The following is an 11,504-nucleotide window of genomic DNA, read 5'->3' on the forward strand; positions in this document are numbered from 1 at the left end:
GTACTCTAGCTTATAAATTATAAATCTTTGCATAATTAACTAAAAGAATACATCTTCCAAAAAAGATTATACATTTTCCCCCAAAAAATAAGTAAAATTACAACATTCCCTACAACCAGTCTTCTCCCTTTTTTGGGGTGAAACAAACAATGGTTTTGTTTGATACAGTATTTTTCTTTATAGCTGCCTAAAAATCTAACAAGCAACAGAGATCTTTTCCTGTATAGCTGCACTTCTAAGGTTAAAAATCTCAGACATTCTTCACCCATCTTCTCTACTGTCCACCCAAATCCATTGCAAAATAGCTCATAGCTCATAGCTCATAGCTCATGCCACTGGAGGGAGCATTGTCAGTGATTCTCAAGAGTTCAAAGAGAAGTGTCACCTTGTTCTCCTTGAAGATTACTACATTATTTTTAAACCTTGCCAAATAGATCAATCAGCTCGGCAGAAGCAGAACCAGCCAGAGAGACATATGAAAGCAAGAAGGTTAAGGGATTAGCATCAGTGACAAGACTCCAAAGTATCTTGATTGGCCATGACAAGGTGCAGTGAGAACTCTTCATGTATTGGTCAGGCTAGGCAATGGCAAGCAGGCTACATTGGCTTCTTGGCTTATGCATGGTAGCAAGTTAGGCATCGCAACTTGCTCCAGCAAGTTATATTGGGTTTTTGTACATTGCAGAAAAGAAAGGTGAATCTCAGCAAAACCAAGCCTGTAACAGGGTTAGGCACTATAACTTCGATGGAGACTGACCTCTTGGAGGAGTAAAGATCGAGCTCTGTTCACAGTGTTAAAGCAGAGGCATATATGTTCCTCAAGATCTTTTAGCTGGTGGATGAAACTCACATGGCTCTTGCGGAACCGTTTCACAATTTCCTGAATGGCATACTTGTCATCCCCCCTCTCCAATCCAAGGCGAATGAGACCTTTATCACCCTCAATTTCGCTATACAAGAGGTTAACAAGACGATCAATGGTGTCAAGATCATTGTTGAGAACGTAAGTACCCTTGGCAGCAGCATCGAGTTGAGAAATATGAGCAAGTTCCTTCTTCTTGAAAGCGCGAGGAAGGTAAGCACTGCATAGGGGACCTGCAACAAGGGCAACAAGAGCATGAGATGCGATAACAGCAGCAGAAACTGCAACTCCAACAACAGAACCAATGATGCAAATGGCAGAACCAGCAGTGGCGCGGCCAAGGATGCGGACACGAGACTTGGATTTTTGGAGTCTGCGGTCCAGTTGCTGTCTAAGCTGGGAGAAGCAGCTGCGCATCTCGTGGAAGTCCTGAGAGCCTGGGCAAGGGAAAGGGTTGTCAAGGCGATCGAATTCGAGAAAAACACGGAATGCCCAGTTGCACTGGGGCTGAGTAATGGAGTCTAAGTCATGCGGGAGGACATCAAGAAGCATGTCAATAGGCCTGTAAAGGTGCCGAGCGCGAGGAACGCAGTGTTGAAGGAGTAGGCAAAGGTTGGTGGTATTCTCGCTGTGGTCAAAGTAGCTGGAAATAAGGCGAGTGAGCGTGTTGTGCTTGGCATATCTAAGAGCTTCTTCCACGCATTGCCTATTTGGTTGGAGCACCTGTGACAACTTCAGCCGATGTTGATCACCGTCTTCGTAGTGGATCTCAAGTTGGTCCGATTGGTGTTCGTCAGGATCATAAGCATGAATCCTGGACCACATTTCATTGTAGGAATTTGTCTGAAAAGAAAGAGTGTACTCTGGGGTTAGATTAAGGACGGGCGATGGCTGGGTACTCGAGCTGGGTGTGATCTCGGGGGAATTCCCTGTTATCATGAAACAGAGTTCGTTCAGGCATTTGAACAAACATGTGGTATACGTATCAAGATTTGACCCAGAAAAGACACCAGAGTTTACCTTGGGATCCAGGAGGAGGATCGAGAGTGAGGTTGATGGTTGCAGGTGATGGAGGGGAAGCTGCCGATGTCGACGACGTTGACTTAAAGGAGATGCACGGCAACATCTGGAGGTGGTGATGCGTTGACCAAGATGAAAGCGTAGCAGATTTCCGCAAGCGCTGAAACGGAGGTGCAGCGGAAGAGGAAGTGACGGGTATGGCGGCAAATGGGCAGTGATTGGAGAAGCATATCTACATGGATTTTGATGCTGAGTACAATGAAGAATTCTGATCTGACATGCTGTTCAAAGGAATGGCCAGTGATTTTCAGAAGAAGTGGCTCCCGTTAAGTCAAAGGAAGTAGTCTTCAGTTCCTGTTATCCAAACTCAGTCGGCCGTCAGTTATATAGCCTGCCCTGCTTACTTATTGAAGAAGAAAAAAAAAAAAGAAAAAAAAAGAGTTTCTTCAACTAATTATTAGGAATATATCAACATAATAATTTTTTAATTAAATATATGAAGCATATTTTTAATGTTAAGAAATATAAATTATTTATTTTTAACCATTCATATATAATTATAAAGTTTTGAAGTTCGAGAATATATATTATAATATTTTTTATAACTTATATAATATATATTAGCGTCTGGGAATTTTATTTTTTCTTCAAGAATGTGAGTTTGAGCTCTATTTTTTCTTTGAGAATGTGAGCTTGAGTCTGTCATTTCTCGTTGTAAGAACAAATGGGACAAGAAGTGATTTACTGTGTGTGTGTGTGTGTGTGTATATATGTATGTAATCACACCAACTCCAATCTTCACTTTGATATTAACAAAAAATAATGGTTTACAACAAGTTATTTCTCATACACTTTGATGAAAAAAATGAAAAAATAATACAGCTGTTCTTTATACAGTTATCAAACAGCTGAATCTCCTCTGAAAAAAAAAAATATATATATATATATATATGACAAAGATGACACACTGAAACATTTTGGAGGCAAACTAGTTTGTTTTATTTTGTTGCTTCAAACAACTGGCTTCCGAGTGTCACGGTAGGCGTTCCTTCACCCATGATTGTTGTCAAGCTTACTTCTTTCTCGAGTATCCTATCGAGTTCCATTACAACGTAACTCATTGCAGGTCGCCTCTCACTCAAACCTTCCAAACATCGGATTATCAATTCTATCAACTCTTCCATAACTTCAGCTGTGAAATTACTACCTAGTCTCTTATCAATGATGCCCCAAATAATGCTGTAATCCTCACTATTCTGCACCTTCATAATCTGAATTCCCAAGCAACCGATAGTTTTAGTTCCTTATAATTTTACCATTTAACTCGACTACTTGCTATCTCACAAAAACATATTTCAATGTGATACTCGATATCCCCCCTAATCCAGCTACAGATCTATCTGCCAAACTATCCATTACCCATCATTATATTCATTTACCATTTTTAACAAATGAAGCACATACCCATTCAACCAGGTTTTCGCTTGTTCCTGAAGAAGCTAATTCTGATGCATCTCTTCCGCTAACCAATTCCAGAAGAAATACTCCGAAACTATAAACATCACTTTTTTCAGAAAATCCCCTGAACTCACGCACCCTGCATAAGTAAATTGAAAATTACCAATGATTTTTTTTTTTGTTGTCAACTAAAAAGTTTAAGCGAGAATGAGGAGCACAAGAGAAATTATTACTCTGGGGCGAGGAATATCTCATCTGCTGTGATTTTGGAAGATGGACCAGCTAGCTCAACTCTGCCCAGAAAATGGTGAAGTCCTGCATCAGCAACTTTTGCAATGAAATTCTCATCCACAAGAACGTTGGCTGTTTTGAAATCCTTGTGTACTAAACGGGGACTCAGCGAGTGCAGATGAGCCAAACCTGAAAATCGAAAAATGATGCTACATACGTGAGAAAGGCAGCAATTCAAAACCTACAGTTACAACAGAGGAATCCATCACCAAATTTTAGTAGGAAGTATTGTGGAAGCTTACAAAAGAATTTTGAGAGACCAAGGTTCATATTTGGACTTTTTAATCTAAGAAAGAAAAACTGACACCAGGAAAGCCACAAATGCTCACTGATTTTGCAAAGGATCACCTTTAGCTGCCCCAAGAGCAATCGAAAGTCTATGCTTGAATTCTAGCTTCTGGGTAGAAACTTGACCAGCTCCTGACAATGATAAAAAATAAATACATAACATCAAGGAACTCCCAAATGCAACAGAAATAAATTATAATGGAAATAGAACGAGTTCAAAAATACTTGTGTATGAAAATATCAGATTTCTCATGTATTTGGATAGATATTACTCCAAACCTGCAAAGGCAAATATGCCAACTATGTATGTGCTAGATGGAAATTGCCATTTAATTACAGATACAACAAATGAAAGGACATACATATATATACATCTGGATAGAGAGTTACCGTACAGGTGACTGGAAACACTTCCATTCGGTACATACTCGTAGACGAGGAATTGCATGTTGTTTTCCTGGCAATAACCCAAAAGTGTCACCAGATTCCGATGCTGAATAGATGACAAATATCGTACCTGACATCAGTTTTCAGTCTCATTACATCAAACGACAAAAAACAAACCTTGCATTACCAGAAGTACAATGACAAAAACAAATGGAAAGAACAAAAACCAAACCCACATACTCCTCTGGTTTGCTTTCAGCATAATATGATTGAAAAAAAACCAACCAAGAGCGAGCTAGATTGGGATTGAGAAAGGACTTACTTAACATAATATGAATCAACAAAGAATCAACCAAGAATCAACCAAGATGTTGTCCAGTAACAAATCAGATGATGGTCTATTTAATTTGACTGGCTTAAATCCTTTAGTCAGAATATTGGCTAAATTATACTATCTAATTTGTCTGTCATACTTTAGTAAGCTGCAAACGTAGTTCGATTGTCTGTCATATTTGGGAAACAGTAAACCTCCAAGTAATTCAAATTCAAGAAATGAAAAACATAGTTTTTACTATCTACCATCAGCATCTTATGCTGTTATATTTATGCTTACTATCCGAGACAGAATCATATAGAATTATCTTTTGATGTAGAAAGTGACTATTACCTCGTCGATGAATTCCTGAGTAGGTGCCCCGGGACGCTTTTTTATAGCCACAAGCATCCCATCTTGAAGTAAACCCTTATAGACTTCCCCAAATTTCCCTTCCCCAATCAGGCTTCTGTCACTAAAATTTTTGGTGGCAAGAGACAACTCGTCCATCTCAAAATGTCTAGCCTCTCGTATCGATAACTCAATCCCAGCATGTCTTCCAACTGCAGGCAATGCGAAAAAAAAAAAAAAAAAAAAAAATCTATATTAATAATGGACTTCAAATTTAACATGCTATTTCTGAAGCTGAAAAGGAAAAGTAAGCCAAGGTTAATACCTTGAACAGATGGATCAGAAGAACCTGTCTCAGAAGTTCTTGACACACTGCGACTGCGAGATAGGCAGAACCATATGAGCAAGAAGAGAATCCCCACCAATGCCAACGCTCCTGCAGCACCTCCTAATATCGCTGCAAGGGTACTTGACATCTGGTATAGGAACTGGTTCAATGACTATTACTAATATGCAAATTATTGAACATTGAACCTGAAATTCAAACCAAAAGAAAAATCAAGTAATAAGATTAAGACAACCAAAAGAGTCAACAAATAATATTGGAGAAAGCATTTAAACTGAATAAAATTTATATCAACAAAATAAGAAAGTGGTCTCCCATGCATAGTCAAAGATAGTTTCCATATCGAAATGCATACATATCACTTAAATTTATCCAAATTTCAAAAATACTGATCATAGAAAGAAAAGGGCATCAAACAAAATATGAAAATTGACAAAAGGAAGGAAAAGAAATCAAACATTCAGACCTGTGTTCCCAGAGAAGAAAAGCAGCCAGATCTTCCAAAACCTCAGCTTCATTTGCTAATGGTACACTGACAATCACAGAAAAACACCATCATCCAAATAACACACACTGACCAAATTGGAAAAAGAATAAAGTAAATTTCTTATCTTGAGCAAACAAATAAATAAGAAAAGAAAAGAAAGAATCCAAGTTAAATATAGAATCATATCAAGGGGGGAAAAAAAAAGAGAGACGCACCCCAGAAGTGATCAGAAGCAAATGTTGAAGAAGATGAAAAAGATAGTGATAGTAGAAAGAGAAGAAGCCATGAATGGGGAATTGGGTGGGTGTTAAATCATGATCAGAGGAAATAAATAAAGAAAAGGGAGAGAAAAATAACAGAGAGAGAGGTGATTAAAGAGTGGAAGGAAGAAAAGGAATACAGAGAGGGAGAGAATGATGAATCAACAGAACAGCAGTCCGAGAAGCATCTATCTCCGAGTTGTACTTTAGAATAAATTAGTGAATTAATAATCTATATTTTGTGAGAATCATCGTTGGATACAGACAATGCCGACAGAAAGTGACCTTGGCGCCGACAACACTACCCTTCTCAGGGTTTATTACTACTACTATTACTCCCTCCCTACCAAACCACCAACCCCTTAAAAAATCAATTCAAAATAAAAACAATAAGCCAAAAACCACCATTGAAAATATCATTACTTGGTCACAGAAGCCATCTACTGAATATTCCAAACACACAACCTTGTAAGAAAACTCTGGGATTGAAATTTGAAGCACAGAGAGGGAGATAAAGATAGAGGAAAATGATGACGATGATGAAGAATAGAAGTGAGAGAGAGAGAGAAAGAGAGACGAGGAAATGGGTGTATGAGGGTTTTTTTCACAAATATTTTTAAAAAAAAATGATTTCTTTTTCCTTTTTTTTGTTTGTGTGGGCTGTAAAGCAGTAGATGTATATAATAGTAGTCTGTCTGCTACTGCAAGTTGAAAGAGGAGTAGTAGTAGTAGTGGTCTTTTATGTTCTTCTGTGCCCTTGTACAGTACATCCTAGGCTGTAACAGAGGAAGAACGAGTAGCAGTACAACAAATATCCACAACACACCAACACAATTGCACAATACTTGAGACAATAAGCCCACAACTTAACCAGATATATACCACCGCAGCTTCACTCAAAATAAAAATAAAAATTAAAACTTTGGTTTGTATATACATGTATATATGTATGTATATGTCTGTGTGTATATATATGAAAAAGTTTTGTTACGTGTAGAGCAATGATTAAGAAGAGTGAGTGAAGAAGACAATAAAGGAGGAGCAAGTGAGGGAGATTCAAAGCTGTGGGGTTGGCATCCCCACCAGCCAGCTATGTTGACATTGCTCCTACTTACCATTTTAATAAGTGCTTATCGAAACGCAAAAGCAGAAGAATATATATATATATATGTATGTATATACATATATATATATGGATAACTGCTCTCTGTCCCTCTTCTTGTGTACGCCTAATTTAACGCTTTCTTTTTCTTTGTTTCTTTTGTTTCGTTTATTGAAAAACCACTTTGGATTCTCGACACCCAGAATCATACGACGATTTAGCAGTTAAAAATGATTTCACTCAGGAATCTACTGTACCTGCGACCGAGAAAGTTTTACTTTTTTTTTTTTTTTTTTTCTAATTAAATTTTACTATATTTCTACTAAAAAAAATTATATAATATTTGTTATAATTGGGTATTTATTATTAAAAAGAAATTATTAATTTTTAAATTTATTATCAAAAAAAGTAATAAACTACAGAATGAAAATTGTAACAAAGGAGGTAAAAAATAGAAAATAAACTTTATATTATAAGTTTTGGATTTAAATATATGTTAGCAATAATACAATTTATACGCCTTTAGTGTGATTTTTTTTTTATATTTTAATTATTTGAGTTAATTTTTTAATTAAATTATATTTTCTGATTTTCACCAAAATGCCCATATTAGAAAATTATTTTACAATTACTCCTAAAAGAAAACCCAAATCAAATTAATTAAATATATTTATTAGGGTAATTTTGTATACCCACATATACAAAATTGCATATATATATTAAATACTATAATTTTTGTAAACTTTGAAAAAAAAAAAATTTAGAAGCATGAAAACATGGTTCCCTCGAGGCCCCTACCACTAGTTAAATTAAAAATTAAATGATAATAATAATAATAATAATAATAATAAAGGAGAAAATATTCATAATTGCTGATTCCTAATGAAGATTCCCAAAGCTTTGGTGTATGTCAACGTATGTATTGTGGGTTTATAGATCTTGAGTTCTTGATTATTTGCTTTCTTATGGGTTTTACTAAAAGAATCACCATTGGCCACACGTCAATATAGACTAATTTCTTGTCATCATCAACATTTCCAAACTTATACAAAGACATACATACATACATACATATATATATATATATGTCTGTGGGGATTATTATTTAGCCAACTAGAGCTTAACATATGCTATAAGATAAGATATGATGTATGTATGTGCATGTCACATATATATATATATATGTATATACGTGCATATTCTCCCTCTCTTAATGACATAATATTTTAGTAAGTTCCTAAGGGTTTATATGATTACGAAGTTTGTATAATTATTGATGAGAGGTGAAAATATTATTTGGGTCAATAATACTTGAGGAATATTTTTGTAGTAATTTCCATGATGAATGAAATTGTAAGTGCAGTCCAGGCAGGTGTGTGTACTCGATTCACTACATATAAATCACATTCGTGACAAGAAGTTGACAAGTTGGCAAACTTTAAATAAAAACTGCGTACCGAATAAATCTGTATTATATATATATATGTGTATAATGGTTGCATATTCTTTTTATAACTATTTGATTTTTAAGTTGATAAATTATAATCATGGCATCATCATGGTGATCATGGAGGTAGACCCACCAAGACAACCATGTGCAGCCAAGCCAACTTCGTGTTTACAACTACAACAAACATGACTATAATATACATATATATATATATATATGTATTTATTTGGGGAAATGTGATTAGAGTTTTTCAAAGGGTAGATAGTGTCATCTTCTTTTAAGAAATTTACAAATAAAAAAAAAAAATAGAGATAAAAAGATTTTTTTTTTTTTTTTTTTTTTAGCGTACCAACAATATAATAGAATATAGGAATAAAATTACAAATTAATATTTTTAAAAAAATAATTTTTACTAATTAATAACAATTAAATATATCTATATTAATTTAAATAATTAATTAAAGTTTTTTTTAATTTATTTTTTTTAAAAGTATCTAAATATAGTTTAATTACCATAGCTTTTTGTTAGAAAATTAAAAAGAATTGAGTATTTGAAACAAATTAAAAATTAAATTACAATAGAACAAATATTATAAATCAAATTATTATAAATGACTAATATAGTAATGTTTTTATTATTATTATTATTATTATTGGTACTAATCTTTATAATAAGCCTACAAATTTAATTCAAATAAAGGGACTATCGGTGACAATGGCCCAATTAATACTTTGGGGTTGGAAATGTAATAGCCTTCTTTTTGAGGTCCTTAACTGCTAATTGTTAAAAGTTATGGGCCCATTTTACATTTTCGATTTTGGTGTAGGCTTTAATAGGTTCATTTTACCCATACCCTCCGTAATCCATAATTAGCCTCTTAATAAATTAAAAAAAATAATAAATTATTAAATTAATTCTCAAATTTTAATATTTATAATTTATTTATGATTTTTTAATGTACTTTACTATTTAAATTTTTTCATTTGTTTCAAACATTCAGTTTTTTCTTTTTTTTTTATCAATAAAAAATATTAAAATAATTAGGTCTTGTTATTAATTTATTGTCATCAATAACGTGAAAATTTTACATTTAAAGTCGAAAAAAAAAAAAACTAAAAGTTTGAAAAAAATAAAAAAAATTAATAACTAAATTGAGAAACCAAATTATAACAAGTACTAAATTTTAAAAACTATTTATTATAAAATAAATATCTACGTATTTTGTCTTTTATTTCGTTAATTATATGTATGCATGATGGTGTATTTTGGTAAGTTATCTTATTTTTTTTTTACAATTTTAAATTTTATTAAATTTATAGAGTACATTAAAATGTACCATGTGATAAGTACAGTTAAACTAAATAAAGTTAATTTGGAATACCTCAATTAAGCACAATTAAAAAAAGATAAAAGAGTTATTTTATAACTTGCAATACCCAAAATAATGCAATTTACTTAGTAAAAATCATGTAATTAATTAAAAATTCAACCCAAATAAACCTTTTTTATGATAATTAAAAAAAATTAAAAAGTATACTTTTTGAACAACTCCATATTTCACTTTTCATTATTTATATATGTAACACTCAAAAATTAATTGTATGTAATTTAAAATTTATAAATATAATTTTTATAATTTATTTCTTATTTAATTTAGAGTAAAAATTAAGTAAAATTAATTGAGAATTAAATTAAAAATAAATTTGTAGAAAATATGTAAATATTTAGGTTTTATGAGTATTTTTGAAAAAAAAAATCGAAAAATATGGACCAAAATACAATGTTGGGAAGTTTCGCCACATTAGACGCTCAGTCAGCAGACCTAATGAATCAGGACACACCAAGTGGTAGCAGACGCTGATGCAGTGCCACGCAGGAAGTCACGCGAGCGATACGCATGCCCGTGATCGAACGGCCCAGACCTGTTTCCGCGCGCACAGACGGCCCAAATGCGTTCCCTCCCCAAACGCGATCGGACGGCCCATAATGGATCGCGATGGACGACCCCTATTGGATCGCGATGAACGGTCCAGATTCACTCCCTATTTAATCGCGATCGGACGGTACATATCAAATGCGATGCACGGTCTAGATCAAAAGCGGACGGATATAAATAACCCCCATTTCCACCAAACACTAACCTTAGCTGCCAGAACCCCTAGCCGGAGAAGAAGACCTAGCCGCCGGGAAGGAGCCACCACCACTCACCGCCGCACTAGAACCCTTTTCAAAAGCTAAAAATGGTAAAAACTTCCCATTTTGCTCGAAATTCAATTTTAAGCTCACTCATGGCCAAATCAGAACAAAAAAATCGCTCAATCGATCGAAAAATGCCAGCGAAGTTCAGCGGCGCCATCACAGGGAATTTCAAAAAAACCTCCAATAAGGCCCTTCCTGATTCCTATTTTGTGTAATTTTCCCATTTTTGTGATCACGGTGTCCTTCTCTATAGGTTAACCGAAGCAAAACACACAATCGCAACGTAAGCAGGAGGAGCCGCCGCACCGGAGAGCCCTGCCCCCGTGAGTTTTGATTTTTTGTATTTTTTTGGCCAATCGAGACCCTTTAATATGTTTTCTCACAAGGATCGATACAAAATTGGCCGAATTCGGCCTAAAACGATCGAAAATAGCAGACCTGAGGCGGACTGCCGCCACATACGGCGGCGCCAATGCCGGAGCACGGCAGAGCCGCCGTGCCAGAATTTTGAAATTTGCCAAGTGGACCTCGGGACTGATTTTGGATTTGTTTAGGACATTTGTAGGTACTATTAGCGCGTTTTAATTTTCGAAGAAAAATTCAGAAAACTTGAGAATCGCTTGTAGGCGCAGTCGAACAGCTTAGCTTTTCGGGTATCAAATCGAGTTAGGTTCTCTCACCTTATTCCC

At 34.7% G+C, this 11,504-nt stretch overlaps 2 protein-coding genes across 7 annotated transcripts; both read right to left on the minus strand.

The window, feature by feature from the left end:
- Nucleotides 1–10: 10 nt before the first annotated feature.
- Nucleotides 11–2,291, minus strand: LOC110812982 (UPF0496 protein At3g19330). 3 transcript variants are annotated; one of them, XM_022039963.2, is made up of 3 exons: nucleotides 1,883–2,278; nucleotides 1,186–1,791; nucleotides 11–1,095 (listed from the first exon to the last, which is right to left on the minus strand). In XM_022039963.2, exons 1-3 carry the CDS (start codon nucleotides 1,986–1,988, stop codon nucleotides 728–730), a joined length of 1,080 nt encoding a protein of 359 aa, XP_021895655.2. In that variant the 5' UTR covers nucleotides 1,989–2,278; the 3' UTR covers nucleotides 11–727. The 3 variants fall into 3 exon arrangements, with proteins under 3 accessions (XP_021895655.2, XP_088072318.1, XP_021895654.2); XM_088216192.1 differs by having other exon boundaries at nucleotides 11–1,705; nucleotides 1,883–2,291; XM_022039962.2 differs by having other exon boundaries at nucleotides 11–1,791; nucleotides 1,883–2,285.
- Nucleotides 2,292–2,659: 368 nt separating this feature from the next.
- On the minus strand, nucleotides 2,660–7,005 carry LOC110812984 (Protein kinase superfamily protein). Of its 4 annotated transcripts, none has more exons than XM_088216221.1 (9): nucleotides 6,019–7,005; nucleotides 5,783–5,848; nucleotides 5,296–5,504; nucleotides 4,974–5,182; nucleotides 4,310–4,412; nucleotides 3,980–4,051; nucleotides 3,574–3,760; nucleotides 3,347–3,479; nucleotides 2,660–3,153 (listed from the first exon to the last, which is right to left on the minus strand). In XM_088216221.1, the coding sequence occupies exons 3-9, from the start codon at nucleotides 5,444–5,446 to the stop codon at nucleotides 2,881–2,883; spliced, it is 1,128 nt and encodes a 375-aa protein (XP_088072347.1). In that variant the 5' UTR covers nucleotides 5,447–5,504; nucleotides 5,783–5,848; nucleotides 6,019–7,005; the 3' UTR covers nucleotides 2,660–2,880. The 4 variants fall into 4 exon arrangements, with proteins under 4 accessions (XP_088072347.1, XP_088072338.1, XP_088072331.1 ...); XM_088216212.1 differs by having other exon boundaries at nucleotides 4,310–4,436; nucleotides 6,529–6,998; XM_088216205.1 differs by having other exon boundaries at nucleotides 4,310–4,436; nucleotides 6,487–6,998.
- Between the last annotated feature and the right edge of the window lie 4,499 nt (nucleotides 7,006–11,504).

The sequence above is a fragment of the Carica papaya genome, chromosome 1 (genome assembly GCF_054855325.1).
Source record: "Carica papaya isolate Zhongbai chromosome 1, ASM5485532v1, whole genome shotgun sequence".
NCBI lineage: Eukaryota > Viridiplantae > Streptophyta > Magnoliopsida > Brassicales > Caricaceae > Carica > Carica papaya.